Below are 20,462 nucleotides of genomic sequence, written 5' to 3' on the forward strand. Positions count from 1 at the left end.
CCCCCAGGTGGCTGCAGTCTCATTCCGGTCTCAGCAGGCAGCGAGGCTTTGTGGAGGCCACCCGGGACTATCTGCAATCAATAAGGCTGGCCAGTTTCTTCCAGTTACTGCGTAAACATGTTGGAAAGAGCTAATATGTATTATCCTATTTGTGCTTTTCTTTCCCTCTGTCCGAAGAATGGGTTTGAGGTTTTAAGGAAAGGTGATCTCGCCTCTTATTGTGCAATGTAAACTACGGCACACAGGGTTCAAATGGGAATGAAATGGCAGCAGCTCTTCATGGAGGGTTTCAAGCTTGAGAGACATGCTTTAGAATTCTGACCTAGATTCCTCTCTCTGAGAATCTGGAACAATTTGTGCCCATGCTGATGGAAAGCAAATGGGTTCTCAGGATCAAATTCACCAGTCATCATTTAAAATCATCTTATTTGTCCCAGGATATCCGTATGACACAAGGCTGGCAGCAATGTCAAAGCAAACTTCACATCACACGAATATATGTGAGGAAACTCTGAGCAGGTGCATTAGGATTCTATTTATACTGGAAAGACCTTCAGATAAGTAAGGAAAGGACAGAGAGAGTAAAACATAAATGGTGACTAGATGATGGAATAGGAAACTGATTCTCATTTGGGGCCACAGACCCTAACATCTGCTTTTTGCAGACAGTTTTGGCTCCAGGCATTTCAAAATTAATACGCTCCAATAAGGCAAAGAGCACGTTTACAGGCTATTCCTGAAATAGCAAGGCAAAAACGAGCAGAAGCAGAGTGATGATAGGATGGATGGAACAGCAGAAGGAATTTAAATGATTTCCAGTGCATCGTGCTCTGTGTGATGTGTCAGCAGTTCATGGAGTGGAACTCGGCTTACAGCCCGCCCCACCACAAGTGGTCCCCCAAAAGTATCTGAGTCGATAAGACTGCTGAACCAAAGAGTGATTATTCATTCTACAAAGAGTCTTTGTTGGGTTCTTGGGAAGGGTGAGCTCCCGGTGTCTGTAAGATGGAGATAACTTGATAGGAATCTTTCTTTTGGTAATGGAAACACAGACTGGCCTGCCACGACAGCTCCCGAACCCCTGACGTCTACTCTCTGTGAAATTTGGCAAAATACTCCACCTGCAGGCAAGAAGACCATGTGGGTTTGGAATCCTAAACTCTGCTCCTGCCAGTGCACACAACAGCAACGTCAGCGGACTCCCCTGCACACTGCAAGGCCACCCAGTGACTCTGGGCACTCTTCTTATTGCTCTGTGCCTCAATTTCCCCTAAGAGTCCCTCTCACCTCACAGAACAATGATTGATGATGTGCTTGACAGGGTTTCAAAATGTAAAAAGATCAACAAAAGCATAAACTACCAGTATTAGTAGTGAATGCTAGCAGGAATAATAAAATTAATCCCAATAACATGTACTAAGTAGGCATATGGAGGGGCCTGTCCTTGGACGGTGCTCCGGGAGCAAAGAAGTTGATAAGCAGACGTCCCTCTCTCAGTGGCTGTGTGTCCAGGCAAGCACCATTCCCTGCCCGTGGAAGTGTTTGTTTTACCCCCCGGTCTGACTGCAAGAGGGACTGGGCTGGGCTGGAGGATGAACTTTTATGAAGCTTACTTTGGGTTCGTGCTAATTGTGTGTTCTCAGCACTGCTTCAGCCACGGGGGAAAAATAAACACAGCTAGTGTCTGCTGGAGTCCATCACACCCTCTACAGAGGTTTTCAGTCTATGATTAACTTGTAATTCTCCACTGGCTTTCAGAAGGCATGCCACCCCAGCACACGCTCCTCTGCTCGCACCAAAGCAGAGGTGAAGGCAGAGGGGACACACAGGCTTCGCCCCACTTCTATCGTCCACAGACGTGTTCTGCTCCAGCAGGTCACCCAAGACCTCGGGAACAGCTGCTACATGACAGGTGTTTACTTAAAAAAAGATCTGCTGGCAGTTTGGGGTCAGAGAAGGAAGCAGAAAGTAAAGCAAATATGCTTGTATTTTCCCAGTTGGATCCGAGGTGGGCACGTGGGCAAAATACCAGGCAGAAACCTGTGGTCAGGGAGCTGCCTGCCCGGCTGTCACGCAGTGTCCGCAGTGCAGAGGGAGGGCCCCTTGGGACAAGAGGTTCTTGTGGATGAGGTGGCGCTGTGGTTTTCAGTTATCTAAGCTGCTGAAAAAGCAGAACGGGCACATCAGGCACAGGGAGACCTGAGTGGACACCGCTCGCACGTGCAGTGGGCCCCGAGTGGGGCCCGCACCTCATCCCAGCAAGGCCTGGACAGCGACAGCTGCGGTTCTTGCACAGAGTGCGTTCTCACCCCCAGGTCTTTGTGGGGAGCACCCCTGCCCTCCTCTGGCGCCCCTCTCCTGCTGCACTCCTTCCCGCCTTCCCTGAGGTCCGTCTCCCTCCGGCGGGGTGCTCCCACCGCACACCCCCTGCCACTGCAGGTGGCACTGGAGCACCATGGACTCCCCGCTGTGAGCGGCTTCCAGTCGTTATGTCACGGATACCTTGCTCATGCTGGCCTGGGCAGGGCAAGCACCATGGAGCGCCAGCGGGACGAGATGGCCCAGCCTCTGCCACGTACAGAAACAAGAGTAAATGTGCTCGGTCCTGATGAATCGAAAGGGCCCCTCTCAAAACCAGGACAAAACAAAGTTAAATGCTAAGAGAACAAAAGAAACTTCCCAGCCTAAATTCTAGACTGATTTCTTTCAAACAGCACAGAAATGCCATCTTCTTGGCACAGGAATCTGAGGCCTGCGTTTACACTGGAGGGACCTTGCTCCCTGACGATGGCAAGCACAGGACGAGCAACAGAGCTAACCCTAACCCGAGCAACAGAGCTGTGCAAAGAGGGCGCTTGTCACTGCAGAAGGAAGGCGACTTCTGCTCAGAGCCACGCAGACCAGAGAGCGCGGGAACGCACCTTAAAGGCTGGGTTAAGTTTCCAAAACCGCAGCCCTGCTAATGTCCCAGCACTTCCCAGGCTGTCTCAGCTCCCCCTGCAGTTCCTGCAGGATGCGCCCACTTCTGAGGGGCTCCACTTGTCAGCGAGATAGGCTCTGCCTACAGCACTTGCAGAGGTCCCTCCTCAGCCAGGTCCTCGGTAGTAGGGGTCACCTGGGGCACAGCCTGGAGGAGCAGCCCTCAGGAGTTCCCATCCCCCTGCTTCCCTGACCACCTGCTGCCCCTCCCTCCAGCAATCCCAGTTCTCTTTTTCCCTGGCCCGATCTGTATAGGGGGGCAGGCGTGGGGTAGAGAGCAGGAGCAGGGGCGACACCTCCCTCCAGCCCACAGCTGCCCTCTTGCCCTGACAGCCTCGCACCACCTCGTCCTTCACCTGCTCTCACTCACTCATTCCTTCACACATTCATTCCTTCATTCATTCATGTGTTCACTCATTCATTCATTCCTTCTCTCACTCATTCATTCGTTCCTTCTCTCAATCACTGGGTATTCTCCAACTGTCTCCTCTGAGCCAGGCCGTGGTTTACAGGCCTGGGACATGTCTTTAAGCCAGAGGTTCCTGCCGTCTTGGAGCTCACACTTTAGTGACAGAAGACAGAAAGTAACAATAAACACAGGAATCAGCACTGTGATGCAGCACGTTGGGAGGTGGTAAGGGACATGAAACAGCCAGGCCAGGGCTCAGAGCTGGGTGAGTGGCTGCACCTGGAAGGACAGGTCTCATGGACAGCACTGAGGAGGAGGCTCAAAGGAGGAGGTGAAGGGAGCCCTTGGGACCCCTGGGGAGATTGTCCTGCAGGACAGACCAGCTAGAGGTGGACACTGGCGTGGCAGTGGTGCGTGGGGGAGGTGAGGGCCCAGCAGCCCGGCCCACGCCTCGTTCTTCTGCACCCCCGGCTTTCCCCTCCTCCACAGCGCAGCCTTCTCCTTGTGACGTGGTGCAGGTCCACTCGTCTACTGCCTCTCTCTCCCCACTACACAGTAAGCCCACAGGATGGGACTCTGTGACATCCACTCCTCTATCCCCAGACCTGGAAGGTGCTGAATAAGTGAATAAACAAATTACAAGTGGGTGCAGCCCTGCAGCTCCACCCTGACTGCTAGGGGTGGGGCGGGACTCCACATAGGGGAGCCCCACAGCATGGCACCCAGAATTGGCAGTGCAGGTCCCCTCCCAGGAGACGTACCCATCAGGAGCCAGCCTCCACGTTCCCGTGTGTGGTGCCCACGTCCCCGGGTGTAACATGCAGGCCACTGTCAGTGAAACCGGCTGTCTGAGATCTAAGCTCCATGTGCAAGGTCATCTGCACAAAGAGTGTACTCCAGCTCTGGCAGCAGCTAGTGACCCCTCAGCGCCTGTTTGTGAGGGGAGCCTGAGCTCCTGACAAGCCAACATTTTCAGGGAAGCTCAGTCAAGAGACTTCGAAGGGAGGCAGCGGGTTTTACTTCTCGGATGTCCATTTTCTTTTTTGTTTTTTTCTTTTTGGACACAATTTGATTTTTTTTTTTTTTTTTTTGTTTGTCGTTTTTTCGTGACCGGCACTCAGCCAGTGAGTGCACCGGTCATTCTTATATAGGATCCGAACCCGTGGCGGGAGCGTCGCCGCGCTCCCAGCGCAGCACTCTACCAAGTGCGCCACGGGCTCGGCCCGGACACAATTTGATTTTTATTTGGTCTTTGCACAAGAGTTTTTTTTTTTTTTTTTTTTTTTTTTAACCTGGCTGAGAAGCCATATATATCCTCTAATCTCAGTTTTGTAAAGATGTCTAATCCTATAAACGTCCTACTGTCAGAACTGTAAACTAGGTTTTAAAAAAATCTTCATTCTCTCCTAGTTTGAATGTTCTGGGGCTCAGGTTGAAAGAAAAGGAGAGTCTGTACGGAGAAGGCTGGACGGCTCCTGCGAAACGCTGGCTTTATGCAGCTCTTGTGTCACTCTCGGAGGTAAGGCCTGGGCTTGGGGAAGGACTGCCCACCCGTCAGCCACAGGGGCCACCTCTGCTGACATTCACGGAGGCAACAGACTCCAAGAAGACATAAAGAGGATGGAGAGGAAGGCACAGGAGGTAATAAACTGTATTGTAAAAGCCACATATTTTAAAAAATATTCCATTAAAATCCTCTGAGGTTAATTTGTTAACTCAGGAAAAGAAAATCCCAAATGTAATTGTTTTTGTGTTAAACTAAAGGAAAGGACTAAAAACAATTGATATCAAAGGAGGTAACCCTCCTTCAGATACAAAGAACAGGCCCAGCACTTGGGGCTCCAGGAATTCTCGAAAGCCCCTCAGTCTAAGGATGTGCCAGTGGCTGACCGTATTAACCCTTCCGGACAGAGCTGGCACCTCAGCAGACACAGGCAGCTGAGCCACAGAGAGTGGTGAGAAGAGAGATGCAGGAACGTTTTAGAAAACACCCAGCCTGGCTCAGAGAGCTGGACACGGAGGCCACTGCCTTGAACCGAGCTCCAGTTTATCGTCTAACGAGAAAGCACTGGCTTATTTAACGTGACTTCTACTGCGTGGGCATGAGCCTGATTAAAGACACAAAATGCAGTATCAGGTCTGGCCTGCCGCAGCCCCAACACTGAGGATCCAGCTGAGTGGGCTCCCGGGGACCCTCATCTGAGCGGCCCCTGCTGGGCCACAGGATGACCTCTCCTCCAGGTCAGCCAGGAAAGCTCCCGTCCTCAGTGGGGTCTCTAGTGGGCAGGGCAAGGCCGAAGGGATTTCAGGCTTCGAGCAGGCAGGGGTGGTGGCCAGTGGTCTGCACCTCCCAGGTGCTGGCCTGTTCAGAAGGGTCCACCTTTACCTCTAACTGCTCTCCATCTGGACATGGGGGACGGTTTGTACCCAGCAGCTGCCATGTCCCTCCGCCCCCTCCCTGTCATTTGTTTGCAGTTGGGACACAGCATGCAACTTACATTCCAGTCTACAGTACCGAAGAAAGGGTGACGCTTAATTTCCTCCACTCCGTCAATGCCAGCACCTGTAGTAACAACAGAGCAGAGACGACGCATCAGGACAAATGTGGGATCGCGTGTTCTCTCTCATGGTTTCTAATACGGCTGTTCAAGGGGCAGGGCGGCACGCAGAGGCAGGTTCTTCCTGTGTTTAAGAGCCCGGAGTGGCCACCTGCTCCTGCCTGCGGCACCTGCCCACCTGCCCAGTGCTTCACAGGCCGGGGAGCCCCCACTCATCCCTGAGGACTTGGGACAGGGGGAGGCCTGGGGCAGGGGTGGGAAAGGAAGAAGGCACAGGTGAGCCAGAACCTTCCTGCTGCATGTGTGGAAATGCCTGGGCACCTGGAAGAGGAAGCAGGAGGCTGTCGTACCCTGCATGGTGCACAGGAGATGCTCACACTTGTGGGCCACCAAGGAGGCTGGGAAAATGCAGAAGGGCTGGAGGGGAGGGTCATGGCACAGAGCACCTTGCAAGGATGCTGAGGGGTTTCACCAGGGAGGGGAGAAAGCCTGGAAATAATGAGGAGATTGAACAGGACAACCCTGGAGAGAGCCTGGCCTTGTATCCACGCCAGTCACACTTGAGCTGTGCAAGACCGAGGCTGCTTTTACCTGCGGATTCATTACAACTTTCTCTACTTTGCCCATTATTTCTACCTACCCTCTTTACTTTCTTAGTTGCTTACATTAAAATCCTAAGGCTCCGGGGGCGAGGGGGAGGAGCAGGCAGAGACAAGAGATCTTCAGGGATGTGAGATCTTTCTGTACCATACTGCAGTGGTGGACACGTATTATTTTACGCCTGCCAAAACCCATCACAGTACACTGCCAAGAGTGAACTCTAATGCAAACCATGGACTTCAGTCAGTAATAATGTGTCAGTACCAGCTCACCAATTGCAGCAAATGTGCTGCGTTCATGCGAGATGTTTACCATTAAAGGAAGCTTTGTGTGTGTGTGTGTGTGTGTGTGTGTGTGTGTGTGTGTACGTGTGCACGTGTGCATGTGTGTGTACGCTTGTGTGTACGTGTGTGTGGGCGATACATGGAGACTCACTGCACTATCTGTTCAGTTTTTCTGTAAATTTAAAACTGCTCTAAAAACAAAGTCTATTAATTAAAAAGCAACCCCCAAGGTCCTAGGCTGTCTGTCTTCTGCAGGACAGGAAGCTGGAGAGGAGCCCATTCCTCCCCCACTATGAGTCGGGGAACAGAAGTCTCAGCCGGGAGCCAGGCTCAGCACAGGGGAAGAGGAGGCGGTGGGCAGGTGGCAGGTCTAGGGGCTCCTGCCAGCTCCTGTCCCAGGTCTGGGGGAGGCCACTGTTGTCTGAGGCTCAGCCCTGTCCCGCATGCAGGCTCCTTTCTGACACTGGCTGCTCTTCCCCTGTCCCCCCACTCTCACTCCCAGGAACGGCAGCAGCCAGAGGGCTCCATGCTCTACAGAAGAAACACGGGAGCAAGAGCTGGGAAGGGCAGGCGAGGTCAGCCTGCAACGCTGCGTCACCACAGCAGCGGCCAGCCTGTCCTGCCCTGGGCCCTCACTGTCAGCATGCGAGGCAGGAGGACCCACCCCCTCCCCACAGGAGATGCAGCCATCACGGGTCTGATGTGGCTCATGCCTTGACTTTCCGACCCTCCCGTTCCCTGCTTTGGGCAGCTAGGTGGATGGGCCGTGACCTCAGGGATGGTCTGTAGGTGGACCAGGGCCCAGGGCCACCTTCCACCTCTCCCCTGGAAGCTCAGCCAGGCCACAGTGCTTGGAAGAAATGGTTTGATTAAACGTGCAGACGGCATTCTCAGGTCACTATTAGGCTCGTGTGATTTTGCTAATTATCATATCTTGATATGAAAACACACATTAAAAAGAATTAGAGGAATGTCTCAGATACAGGGAACTCTCCTTCTGTGAGGACATATTCACACAGCCAGCATGACCCAGTGTGCACTGGGCGACAGACCCAGCACACGTGTGTCTCATTGGTCCCACACACGTGATGTGGCTGGGATCACTGTTCCTGCTTAACAGTGAGGAAATGAAGGCTGAAGCAGGTTAGATAACTTGTCATACCAGCTATGAGCTGTAGAAATGGGATTGAAGGCGGATCTGTCAAACTCAGCTCAAGTGTCCCCCTTCTGCTTTGCATCTTTCCTCTGAGGCCCCTCCGGATTTACACATCTGTCTCTCTTGTTCTCCTGTGAACCTGGAGCTCAGAGATCTGATCTCAGCCTTTGAACTCCCAGCACCTAGTGCAGCCCTTGACAGGTGCTCCAACCGCTGCTGAAATAAGCTCCAGAGCATTCCTCCCCCGTGCTCATCCCAACGGCTGCCTTGGATGACGGCCAGAACTCCAGACTGAAAAGTTCTCCTGGTCAGGATGATGAAGGAAGAGGAAAAACTGCCTCTGATCTGCACCTCTCTCTAGCTCGTGGTGAAAGCTGGATGTGCTGCCAGAGGCACCTGGGTGGGCGAGTTGACCTCGCTGTTCAGAGGTCTTACATACACACCTGGATGACTCATCGGCTCTATTTCTCTGAAGAATCTGCTTCACATTTTGTACCCATTATATTTCACTCTCATTTGTCATTTGCAAATATGGTCTACAGGCATTTTTAAAAAGTAAGACACAAAGGCAATAAGGTATTGGTGTAACTACAAAAACATTGCACGTGCCGGGTTTTCTCGGGTTAGTTAAAACACTTTTATCCACACCTTCTTTCTTCCATTGTGGTAAGATTTTGCACCATGTTTGTGTTTTGAGGCCTCAGCAAACAGTCAGCAGTGAATTAACACTTTAATTATTACTCAAAAACTAGCAAATGTTCCAGTGGGGGAGAAACATGAAGCAGAAGGAAACCTTGTGTACCCAGTTCTTCAAGGCCTGCGTCAACCTTCCGAGGGCAAACATGTTTATTACTATGGGTTCTGGTCCTATGCATCCTCTCCCTTTTAATCTAAACTGAACACATGTGACAAATAGCAGTGAGCTGAGTTCTGGGCTGGGAGAAGCAGGCAGTGTTCATGCTGATACCTGAATCAGAGCAGACTTGCTGTGGGATGGTGACCAACTACGCCGAAAGTCTTCTCCTGTTCCAGGAGGAGGGCCGCAGTTCACCTCAGTCACAAAGTGCTCACAAGAGCAGGAGCTCTTGGACAGAAATGTGTAGAATGGAAGACTAGTACTTCTCCCTTGTTAGGTACGGTGATTTTTCATTAAGATCCCCAATGCCGGGAAAACAAAACACAAGTTTAAAAGTTCAATGGAACAGTGGATTCAAGAATTCATACTTATTCTCTGTAGTACTAACACCTAATTACGTTTGTTCTAATCACTTGTGGTCTATCTCCAAGCTGGGATATCACTGAGCGAGTTTATCTGGACTCCTGTCTCAGATTTCTACACTGGTTAAGGATGTAATTTTGCATCTAGTTGCAACTTCCTCATATCCATGTACAGTTTTAAAATGCAGTGCTGCACCCGTGGCGAGATTTATTCTTTTATTGCACTGATTCTAATCAGCTCTTCTGCTTTGCATTTTAACCAGGTCATCAGCTCATTTCATGGTGGACTTCTAAAGTCTGGGTAAACCATTCCCAAAAGGTTTTGATATCTGCAGAAAATATTTTCATTGTGTCTTTATGGCTGCAGATCACTTTAGGGAACGGTCAATGCCTGGATACTTTGAGACTCCTTGGAAACATTTATGTCGTTCTTGCTGTTGTTTTAGAGTCACACAAAACCCATCTCTAAGCATCTGGCAACATTCAGAACAAGCTCAGCCTTCTGTCTGTTTCCTTGCATGTTGCAAGTTTCCCTGATCACGTACTTTTAACGTCCAGTCTCTACACGTACTTTTAACGTCCAGTCTCTAACTGGGGCGACTTGCACGATTGATTTGAACACTAGCCCTGCTTTTTCACTTCTTAACCACTTGCAGGTTGTCCACACATAAAGTATTTTCTGCCAATCTGAAATTTCATTCATTTAATGCTTACAGTCTTTGCTTGGCGGTCATCTGCGTCTCATGGTTCCCTGCTGGCTGAGAGTCAGGGGCTGGTTGGAGGCTCAGGCTTGAGCAACGTGGGAGTCAGAGCTCCAGACAGGCTGCAGGCCCATGTGGGTCTCCAGTGGTGTCCCCAGGGTTGGCCTGTAACTGACCAGCTCCAAGTGAGGGGCTGGGACCATTTGTTTGGTCCTGATCAAGCCATCAGAGGTTGGCTTATGACATGAGTTGTAGCAATGCCTGTGGAAAACAGGAGGAGACTATCGGAGACCAGGATGAACCATGCTTGAAATCACTAAAACACGTCTTTGGAGATCAACTCTGGACAGGAAAACAGAAACAAGAGGAAGGGAAAACTCATTGCTGGTGCACAAGCCATTCCCGGCAGGTGTTCTCTGCAGGTGATGCGACTGGAAGAACCGATGGTCATTTCTTGCCGTGCTTCTTTTGAGTTCATCAGCACATCTAATTCCTCCTTATTTGCTGCCTCATGTTCCCCTCGGGCATCTGAGAATATCCCAGGAGTTTCCAGGAGAAGCTGCAGATGCTCTTTAGTGATGAGCTACAGAGCTGTCAGCTTTGAAAAAACAAGACTCGGAACCGGATTTAGTAAGTTTTATACTCATTTTCACTCTTCCCATCCTGCAGGAAAGTCAAGAGAGAATAAACACTGATGTTGAAAACCCCTGCTGTTCCTGGAGTCAGTGCAGAAGGATGCTTCACAACTGTCAGTATAGAAGTCAGTACAGAATGAACTTCTATCAGAAGAGGACTTTACTCCAGTCATGACAACTAACGACGGGCCTAGCCCTGCCAAGCCTGTTTACAAGACCCGTTCCCCACCTCTTGTTTGCACACAGTGAACCTGCAGGGAAGAAGCGTTCGGATCGGCCTGAGTGTCTGCAGAGGCTCATCCTCCAACCGACCTCTGATGCTGCCCCAGTCCACATTTTGCAGGGTGCAATGTCGGGGGTGGCCCGGACCCTCTTTCTCACCTTTCTCTCATGCTATTCTTTGAACTTCCTGGATTTGCAAATCATTCAGAGTTACAGAGGGCTCTACCTAGGTGGGACTTTTGGATGTACAGATGAGGGAACTGAAGGCCAGCCCAGGGCAGGGACATGAGTCTCCCAAGGCCTCCATCACAGAATGTGCCCATCCCCTCCCCAGCCCCTGCCCAGGTCAATGCACCTGGTGCAGCTACACCAGCCCCGCAGCCACCAGAGCGATTGTTCTGAGGAACAAGACCGACGCGTGCCCTCAGCTGCATCCTTCAGAGCCCCAGCCCCGTGACCACATCACACTGCCCCTAAGGCCCAGCCTGCAGCCTGCACTGCCCCTGCCCCTGCCCGCTCCACGTGCCCATCTCCTCCCTCACAACTCCGCTGCGATGCTTGCTGGGCCTGGAGCACACCCTCCCTGACCCAGCACACTGCACCTGCTTTGAGATCTACTCAAGAGCCCTCACGGAGCAGCTCCATCGCCCCCACTCCTGAGCATAGCAACAGTTCGGGGGCCACCAATATATTTGAAAGAGAGCTCCCTACACTCTCATAACATACACTATCTGCTTCTGTAGAATTGCTTGCTTAACCTAAGTAACTCCATTTTACCCCCTGTCTGACCTGCAGACTACCCCCGCTTCTGCATGAGAAGCCGCTGACCTCACAGAAACAAAAAATGATTACACAAAAACAGGAGCCATGCACAGTAAACTATTACATGGGTACAGGAACCATGCACAATGAAAACTCGTATGCTTGACTGCTGGAACAGCTTGTTCTTGGCTTCTGTGACCTAGCTCTCTAGCTTGCTCTGTGCACCTGGACAAACCCATGTGCCAACGGGATGTAGTTTTTGCCTTTAAAAACTCTACAAGACCAAAGCCCAACACCGCTCTTCCTTGGTTGAACCTTGGGAGATGGACACTGGCCAGCTGGACTGAATAAACTGCCCTTTTCTGCACGAGCGGCATGTAAGTGCATTTCTTGTAGGAGGGTGCCTCACAACCTATTATGCACAGGCATCTATCATTGAGCATCTCAAACTGTACAAAAGACAGATGTGTGTGTGGCCTGAATAATTCCGACTCTTCCACCTGACCTGCCTCCTTATGGAGTCATGGTCAAAATAACACAGATTTGACTCCAGACTCTTCAAGTCTGATCGTACAATTTCACCAATTAACACACAGAAAAACCATTGGGTTCTTGTCTGTCTGTCCCCAGTGTCTCTCACATGGAGGCTGCTGTCCTTGCTTTTGTCTTCCTCCAGGGGACTCTGTCCCTACAGCCCTCTGGACCCCTCGTCTCCTCACACTCTCGCACAAATGAGCTAGCTCAGATTGTTCTTTAGGCTTCTCTGGTTCTGTGGGTTTACCCACCCCAGAGTGAGCGCAGCAAAGGTAATGGACAGCTCTGCTGAGGCTGCCTGTGCTCTTTCTTTGCAGGGCTGGATTTTCCTGCGAGACCATGAGCCTCTCGAGGTCAGTAGCATGTACAACATCTGCCTTTGTATGCCTTGCACCTGCTGCAGGTGTTCAGTGCATTCTTATGGAACCATGAACATGAAAGAAGCGGAAGGCTGGGGGCTTAAGCTCAGAGCTCTTGCGAATGAAGACATTTCATCTTCAGGGACTAACGAGGTGGGGAGGCACTGGCCATGGACTCAGAAGCCCCGGAGCCCTGGGCAACTCACACAGGGCAGGGGTGGGCCTCAGTTTTCTCATCTCCAAAGTGCAACAGATGAACTAACTAAATCTTTAGTTCTGGTAATCTGGACACTTATATTATGGATCTATTACGCAATTTCTTCCAGCTGTAAGTTTTTATGGACATACTCTTGAAGGCTGTTGTGAGTTGAATGTGTCTCCCCAAAACTCATATGTTAACTCCTAACCCCAGTATCTCAGAATATAATCTTATTTGGAAATAGTGTCATTGCAGATATAGTTCGTTAAGATGAGGCCACACTGGAGGAGTGTGGGCCCTAATCCAATATGATTAGGATCATGTTGAGATACACATTGGGGAAGGCCATGTGGAGGTGAAGGCAGAGATCAGGGTGACACATCTGTAAGCCAAAGACCACCAAAGGCTGCCAGCAGCCTCTGCAGCCAGGGCAGCAGCCTGAACTGATCCTTCCCCGGCAGCTTTGGATGGGGCGCAGCCCTGACAGCACTATGATCTCAGACTTTTGGCCTCCTGGATGTGAGAGAAGGCACTGCTGGCATCCAAGCCACCCAGCTTTTGGGGCTTTGTTGCAGCAGCTCCAGCAAACTCCTACACAGGGAAACCAGGAACTCCTCACCCTCACCATGGTCTGCCCGGCATCAGAAATACTTGCATGTTGTCCGTGTTTCCCACTAAACTGTGAGCTCCCAGAGGGAACTTTTCACCTTTTAGCTCATAATTTCTAGCTTATTGCTTTTCTCATGGATTGCTCTGTCTACTGGACTGACAGAATCATCTGAGAATTCTGGCTCTTCCAGCTGAGGGTGAGGAGGTTGGGGGGCGGAAGCGGGTCACAGGCCTGGCAGGACCGACGCAAGTGGAGGCACCGAGAGGACGGCTGGGAGGTCTGCCAGGAGGTGGCGAAGGCAGGTTTGCCATTTTCCCACTGAGATCGGGTCCCTCCTCCCTCAGCATAGCCCAGGGCAGCAGAGCTCCAGGCTGAGGGCTCTTAACAGGCGCACAGGATGCAGGGATCCTGGCGGAGTTGGATGGGCGCCGTCCCACTACAGATACGCCTACGTGAGGACCCAGCATTAGAAGGAGGCCTGCTAGCAAGCTCCCCAAATGGCCAGAAGGACCCAGGCCTCTCCTTCGTTCTGCGCTCTTTGGGGAGCAAGAAAAAGGGTCCTGGCAATCAGAAGGGACAAAGTCCCAGGCTTCTAAACCTATGTGGGCCGGGAGGGATCTACCAACGTGATTTTCAATTAAACTCAGTAGCCTCCCTGGATAAAGCGTTGTGTACTTAATAATCCCAACTACAATTTCCTCCTTATGGTGAGCCTGGACATTCTAGGTTGCAAAATGCACCTGTGAGATGATCCTCGACTCCTCGAGAGCTCTGTGATAGCCCACGTCAGGTGTTATCTGAAGCACAGCCCTTGGCCATGGCTGAAACACTCTCCCTGCTTATGTGGGTTCTTCTGGGCTTGTATCTTGTAACTGATGATCGTTACCACACCTAATGAGATAAGCACATCTTTCCTCACCAGTTATGTAAACTAAATACTAAGACAATATTTTGGGTTAGAGAACTACGATTTTAGTGATGTTAAATTCTAAGACAAAAAATGAAGCAGATTTAAAAAATTATTTGCTTTCTCTAGAACAACCCCCCATAGTTCACCAAATTCATCCAATTTACAGTGACAAATCCTCTCCCCGCAATGCAATGATATTTGAAAGAAAATAGTGACCTCCCAAAACAAAATGCCTCAACTGCTGCAAGCAATGAGTGTCAACTGTTCACTGTCTTGTCTGTTTAAATGATCAGTGTGTTCAGTGCCTTCATTTCCATCTTCTGATCCCATCATATCCCCAGGGGAGGCACAGCAGGGCAGAGTGTACAGCAAACCCTCACAGATGTGGCTCCCACAGGCAGCAGATGTGGCACGCATGGCTGGGACCTGGCGCAAGTTCACTTGAGCATTTTCTAAGAGGACGATGACTCAGGCAGAGTCACGTGCCTGCTGCCTCAGGAATCATCATTTTCAAATATGCTCGCACCTGCAGAATGTAAACAGCGTCCAGGTTTTATTCTGGCACCTGAGAATGACAAGGCAGAGATGGGACAGATTTTCATAATAAAACGCTGGTGCTGAAAAAGGAGTTTCGACCACCAGCAAAGTTACTGGTAGCAAATTGTGTAAAGACTCCTCCAGAGTACCACATCCTCAGTAAGACTGGACAGGCCGTGACTTTGCCCTCCTGGGACGCATTTCCCAGGACAATCTACAGGACTCTGGTAAGGTGTCCTTTTTGGTTTTAGAAAACCATCCACATTTTAGTTTACCAGTAATTGTGCATCAGATAACCTTTTTTGGTTATGTCCCACAACCAGAGGGAGAAAAGGGTCAAGTTAGCAAGAAGCAATGAGGCCAAGAGGTCAGACCCCTGCCCTGTCCACAGGCCTCTGCACACCAGTTATCTCTGCTTATGCACCATTTCTCTGTCAAGCACATTATGGTGCTTTTTGTGTGAGACACTGCTCTATCTCCTTACATCCTCCTGATGACTCTATAAAGCTGGCACAGAGAGGTGAGGCCACCTGCTCACGGTCATACAGCAAGTCAGGGGCCGGGTGGGGACAGGCCCTGCCCTCTGCCTCCTGCTCCGCTGGCTCCTCCCAGGCTCTTCCCTCCCCTCGTTCACTTCTGCTCTTTGCTCAGAGTCCCTTGGGCCTCTCCTGCCCTCCGCTGAGACCCATGCCACACCACACCTGTCTCCACTGTGGCAGCAGGGGCACTGTGTGCTTCCTGGATTAATGTTCCTGTTCATCATCCTAGAAGTCCCCAAGGACGAGGACTGCACCTTTGCTCAACCGTGCCCTCAGAGCTCAGCACACAAGCGAGTGCAGGGACAGGGAAGCCATGGAGGGGAGTGTCATTACTAGGCGACCTGTGGTAAGCTCACTCCCCTCCTGATGGCGGAGCGGCGGTGACAGCAACTCCTAGGCAGGACGTGGACTTGCTCATTGCACAGATGTCTCTGATTATCAAATGTTTTCCCTCAAAATAGCTTTTTAAAAACTATGTGTTTAATCATAAAAATAATACACATTACTAGCAAAAAAGAAAAACAAATCAAGCTACTGATGAGTAGGAGGTGAAAGTACCCCCCTGCCCCCACTGTGAGCTGTGCTCTCTATTCATAGCTGCTCCTGCACGTTTTTTTGGAAATTTTCTTGCTTCACCCCCCACCCCAACCTCCGCCTCTGCAAACGCTGCCAGCAGCACTCTGGGCGCTCCCTCCATGTGGGCGCTTACAGACCACCATGCTCCTCAGGGCTGCAGGGGACCGTGTCTCAGTGACCATCCATGGGGGACGGGAGGGAGCTTCTCACACAGCTGTGAGCACCTGGGGCAACGAATTTGAAGGCTACATTCCTGGAAGTGGAATTACTTGGATAAAGGTCCTGTGCTGTAAACATTTTAACAGAGACTCTTCAAACTGACTGATGAGAAGGGGGTACAAATAAATATCCACCTCCAACTGGAGAGTGGCTTCTGCCACCTCAACCTCACCTGCACTGGGTGTGATCAAACGTTTGCTTCCATGTAACCTGAGAGGTAAAAACGGGCTAGAACTCTTCTGAAAAAGATAAGAAGGGAATAAAATAGCCCCTAAAACTGTACAGGTATTGACTAATTATAAAGTACAAAACCATCATGGAAAACAACAAAATTAGTGTTTTAAATAGACCTTTCGGTTCCAGTCAAGATGGTGGAATAGATTGTTCCCAGTGTCACTCTCTCCCACAAGTTAACCAATTTACAACTCTAAAAATGTAACAACAGCCAAAATGGGGCTGCTGGAGCTCAGGGGAAGAGGAGGAGAGACCTACGGAGTTCATGAAGGTGGGAGAAACCAAGATGAGAGAAAGAAAAAGAGCATCTTGGGCTGCAGCCACTTTAAGGCTTGAGCTGCTGAGCACATGGAGCAGGAGCCAGCAGAAGCCACAGCTGTGCCCTTTGGATGGAGTTCCTTGGAGGAAGCAGGGGAGAAGAGGGCCATGGTGGCCCCCAAGACCTTAAGACCACTAATAGGGTTCTCATGGACCCACGCAGGAGCGAGGAGCCAGAACAACTGAAAAAGGGGAGCCATTCAGAAGCCAGTGAGTCATCACAAGGGACTGGTGCAGGGCCTGTCCCATGGGAAGTGTTTGGAGCACAGGCAGTGAGGCAGACGGGCCCAGTGGGAGAACACTGGGACACAGCAAGGACAGTCTATCCAACCCCCAATCAGCACAGGACCACTGAGAGGAGACTGGTCAGGAATACAGTACTGCATGGGATGCAGTTTAATGAAAAGACTCAGGCCCAGATCAGAGTTTCTACACAACCCAGATCCACCAGGTCTCTGGAGAGCCAGAAGTACCTATAAGGTCAACCATTAAACCCTGAGCTGCACAAAAAGTCTTCCTTAGGGAAACAGCAGCAAAGCAGCAATTTAGCTCAACCACACAGCTCAAGTACTGGTCCCCACAGGAAATTTCCCCGTTTTAGAAGTAAGCAAAGGACAAAAAATTAGTTCTGGCCCAGGCACACCAGCAATGCCTTGGGTCCCTCCAGGTGACCTGAGCCATGGAGCCAGGGAATGGACCTCTGTCCACAACCACTCACACCACCAGTGCCTTGGGGCCCCACCCAGGGGCTCAGCCTGGGACATGGAGCCTGGAACTGGGCCCCCTTCCCACAACCAGGCACACTGCGCCAGCACCTTGGGACCACCCGGGGACCTGAGGCATGGAGAACCAGACACCCCTCCCACAACCAGACACAACACCAGCACCAAGGAGCATGCCAAAAACATCTCCTCCATGTGGGTGGCCCACCACAGCCACCACAATAACTATGGCTGCCATGAAAGTGGCTATATGCCACAACCTCCATGCAGATGGTCCGCCAACCACTGGAGTGCATTGACACAAGGAGTCCCCAGCAGAGATAAAGAAAAGAAGAGGATGTCTCTCTCCACAAAGCCCATTTCAGAGTGACAGAAGAAGCATCTGCTCTACAATAATATCGGGGGAGCTGATCACACCTCTCAGCATTGGACAGAACATCTAGGCAACAAATCAACAGAGTAACCATTATTCTTTCAGAGGGAGAGAAGAAATCTAGGGTAATTAGAGGGGGGAGGGGGAAAGGAGGGGAGAGATTGGACAAGGGGCATAAAGAATAATTGCAATTTGTAACAATATACATACTAGTAATATTGATTTGATCAACATATCTCAATGTTGAACCCCAAAAATATGTATAATCAATTTTGATTCGACAAAAATTTTTTTTAAAAATAGCCCTTTCATGAGATACAGATGTCTTTAGGTAAAAACCTAAACCCTTGCTAGATGCTTTGGATCTGATAAATACAATCTTATATTATTTAAGACCATGATTTTATATAATTATCTTTCTTGTAGTGTTTTTCTAAGTCAGGATCCTTCTAATCTAATTTTTCTACAGAATGAAAATTCTGTATAAAATTCAATGAAAACAACTACGTTGAGATTTTTGCATGATTCATTAAATCTAACTATAGTGAAATTTTGGGGAATTCTCTGCAGGGGAAGAGAGAAAAATTATATCCTCAGCTCAAATTAAGGTAAAAAAGCATCAGACTGTGAACTAAAGTAGTGCACTTTTCTAGTTTAACAGGCCAAGTGAGAGTACTCTTATCAGAAATACAAGCAGAGATATAGGAGATTTTCCTGAAAAACCTTTTCAACTTCTACTTAAGACTCAGAAAAGCTACATGTGTCCTTTGTTGTTGCAAAGATTAAAAATAAATGGGCCATGAATGCTTAACTCTAATTTATGGATTTTAAACAGGATACTGACATCTGACATTGTTCCAGAATCAAGCCAAAGCCCCCTCTGAAATGGAACTGATTGGAAGTCTTGGTTCATTCCTATTTTACTTGGGTTATCACCAGTTTCTAGCAGAAAATTCTGCATCAGCTCTCTGGGGTCCAAGAGACAAATCTCAAGACCTGGTGTCATCAGTGGTTTTCCAGAGACACCGCTCTTCCCTTTTAACCTCGGCCGCATCCAGCACATTCCGTGAACAGGACTGTGTTTGGGAGGGGTGGGTGCATGGGGTGGCTGTATGTGAGCTCGCCTTAGATCTGGAGGAAGGAAATAATTCTATAAACGTGTATTTATTTCTTTCTTGTCATAGAAAACCAGAGCTAGCAGGAGTGATGGGGCTGCCGAGTCAGTCCTACAGCAGCCTTGTAGTATTAGGACTCTGACCCCGTGAAGTTCCAGGTGTCGGTGAGGAAACAGGAGGACCAGGTATGCCTCTCAGGCTGACTCCACAGAGTCGGTCATTAGAGAAGGAAAAAACCCACCCAAGCCGTAAAAATGAAAAGACAGGCATGAACTTCTCCAGTTTCCATAAGTGAAACATTCTTGGGGGGAGGAGGGACTGGAGACCTGGAGGGAAAGGAAAGGGGGAGAAGACGCCACATCCCTAAACACCGGAGATGAGTTCACGCCTCTCTCCACTATGCCACCACCGTTGAGGCAAATTTGGGGGATCGGTTTTAATGTTACCTCCCCAAAGGGAGTATCCTCAGCAAAGGTGGCCATCTCGGTCTGGAGACTTTCAATCCGGAGTTCTAATACTTCCCAAATTGCCTGAACAAAGCAGGCATTCCTGAAAAGCCAAATGTACAAGGTGCCCCGAACCTTACACTCTGATGACCACGGGGCCTAGAGGGTGGCTCTGATGGGGCCAGTTTTATAGGGTGCATTGCGCCTCACCAGGGACGAGATGACTCAGGACGCCCACGGCAGTGGGGAGAGGACACGTGGAACACCACGCTTCTGCAACTGGGGGAATCACAGGGACCATCTACCCCAACTGCATTTCCTGGGGAAGTGCAGGGACTGGGTCAAGGCCACTTGGCTGGCACAGCTGGATCTGGTCTAGGATTCAGAATCCAGATAACCCCTGCTCCATCGTGGGCCAGGGGCCAGAGGCTCCCACGGCAAGTGTCGCGGCTATCTGTGGTCCTGCTTCCCTGTGTCCTGCCACACCAACACCTGAGAACGCACACGCTTCTAGCAGGACAGCCCTCAAACGTGCTCAAACATGCTAGTGGAAGAAAGACAGGACCTGCCTTCTCTTGTAGAATCCGGAAGGATCAGAAACACTGATTTTTAAACTTGGGGAGCCAAAATGTCATGCTTACAAAGAATTAGGTGAGTAGGGTCCGTTTTTCCCTTTTTAAAATTAAGGGCAAGCTAGGTCCTTACTAAGAGACACATGTCTTCCCAGAAGCCCACCAAGAGGGGACGTGTTGGTGGTCCCGTCGAGAGAAGGGATGGAACTGTCCCTGCCAGCTGCACTTCTTTCTCCAGCAGGCCGGGAGGGGCAGACCGGAGCCAGCACCTGCACGCAGAAGGGCTGAGCACAAACCCCGGTGTGTCTGAGCAGAGCTTTGCTCAGACATAAAGTGATGAACCCAGCCTTCCAGCACTGCCATGAGGACTGGAAGAGACAACTGATGTAAACTTCTTGAAGGTTTGAAATGCTAAACAATTGCAAGATTTTGAAAGTTGCTAGTGGAAAAACACTTTGTAGATAACAAGCCCGGCGGCTCGAATGCAGAAGAAGCCCCTGCCTCCTGCGTGTCACCACGGGAGCGGCAGTGTGACTCACCGCCAACACTTGCCTGTCTGTCCTCGGCTTCTCCGCTTTACCTCCTGACAAGGAAAATGAACACGACGCAATAGGAGCACCTGTGGTCAGGCTCCAAATAGAACCCAAGTGCTTCAGAGCTTGGACTTTTTCAGAG

At 50.3% G+C, this 20,462-nt stretch overlaps 1 protein-coding gene across 3 annotated transcripts in view; it reads right to left on the reverse strand.

Annotated features, from left to right (window-relative positions):
• The window catches only part of RPS6KA2 (ribosomal protein S6 kinase A2), a 260,600-nt gene that overhangs the window by 44,293 nt on the left and 195,845 nt on the right, over positions 1-20,462 (reverse strand). For all 3 annotated transcript variants that reach the window (XR_010023543.1, XM_063096080.1, XM_063096079.1), the window contains exon 11: positions 5,887-5,951. Coding sequence is in view for 2 of the 3 variants with exons in the window: in XM_063096080.1 (XP_062952150.1) it covers positions 5,887-5,951 (65 nt within the window). In the remaining variant the exon portion in view is untranslated. The remainder of the gene's footprint in view (positions 1-5,886; positions 5,952-20,462) is intronic.

The sequence above is a fragment of the Cynocephalus volans genome, chromosome 5 (genome assembly GCF_027409185.1).
Source record: "Cynocephalus volans isolate mCynVol1 chromosome 5, mCynVol1.pri, whole genome shotgun sequence".
Lineage (NCBI taxonomy): Eukaryota > Metazoa > Chordata > Mammalia > Dermoptera > Cynocephalidae > Cynocephalus > Cynocephalus volans.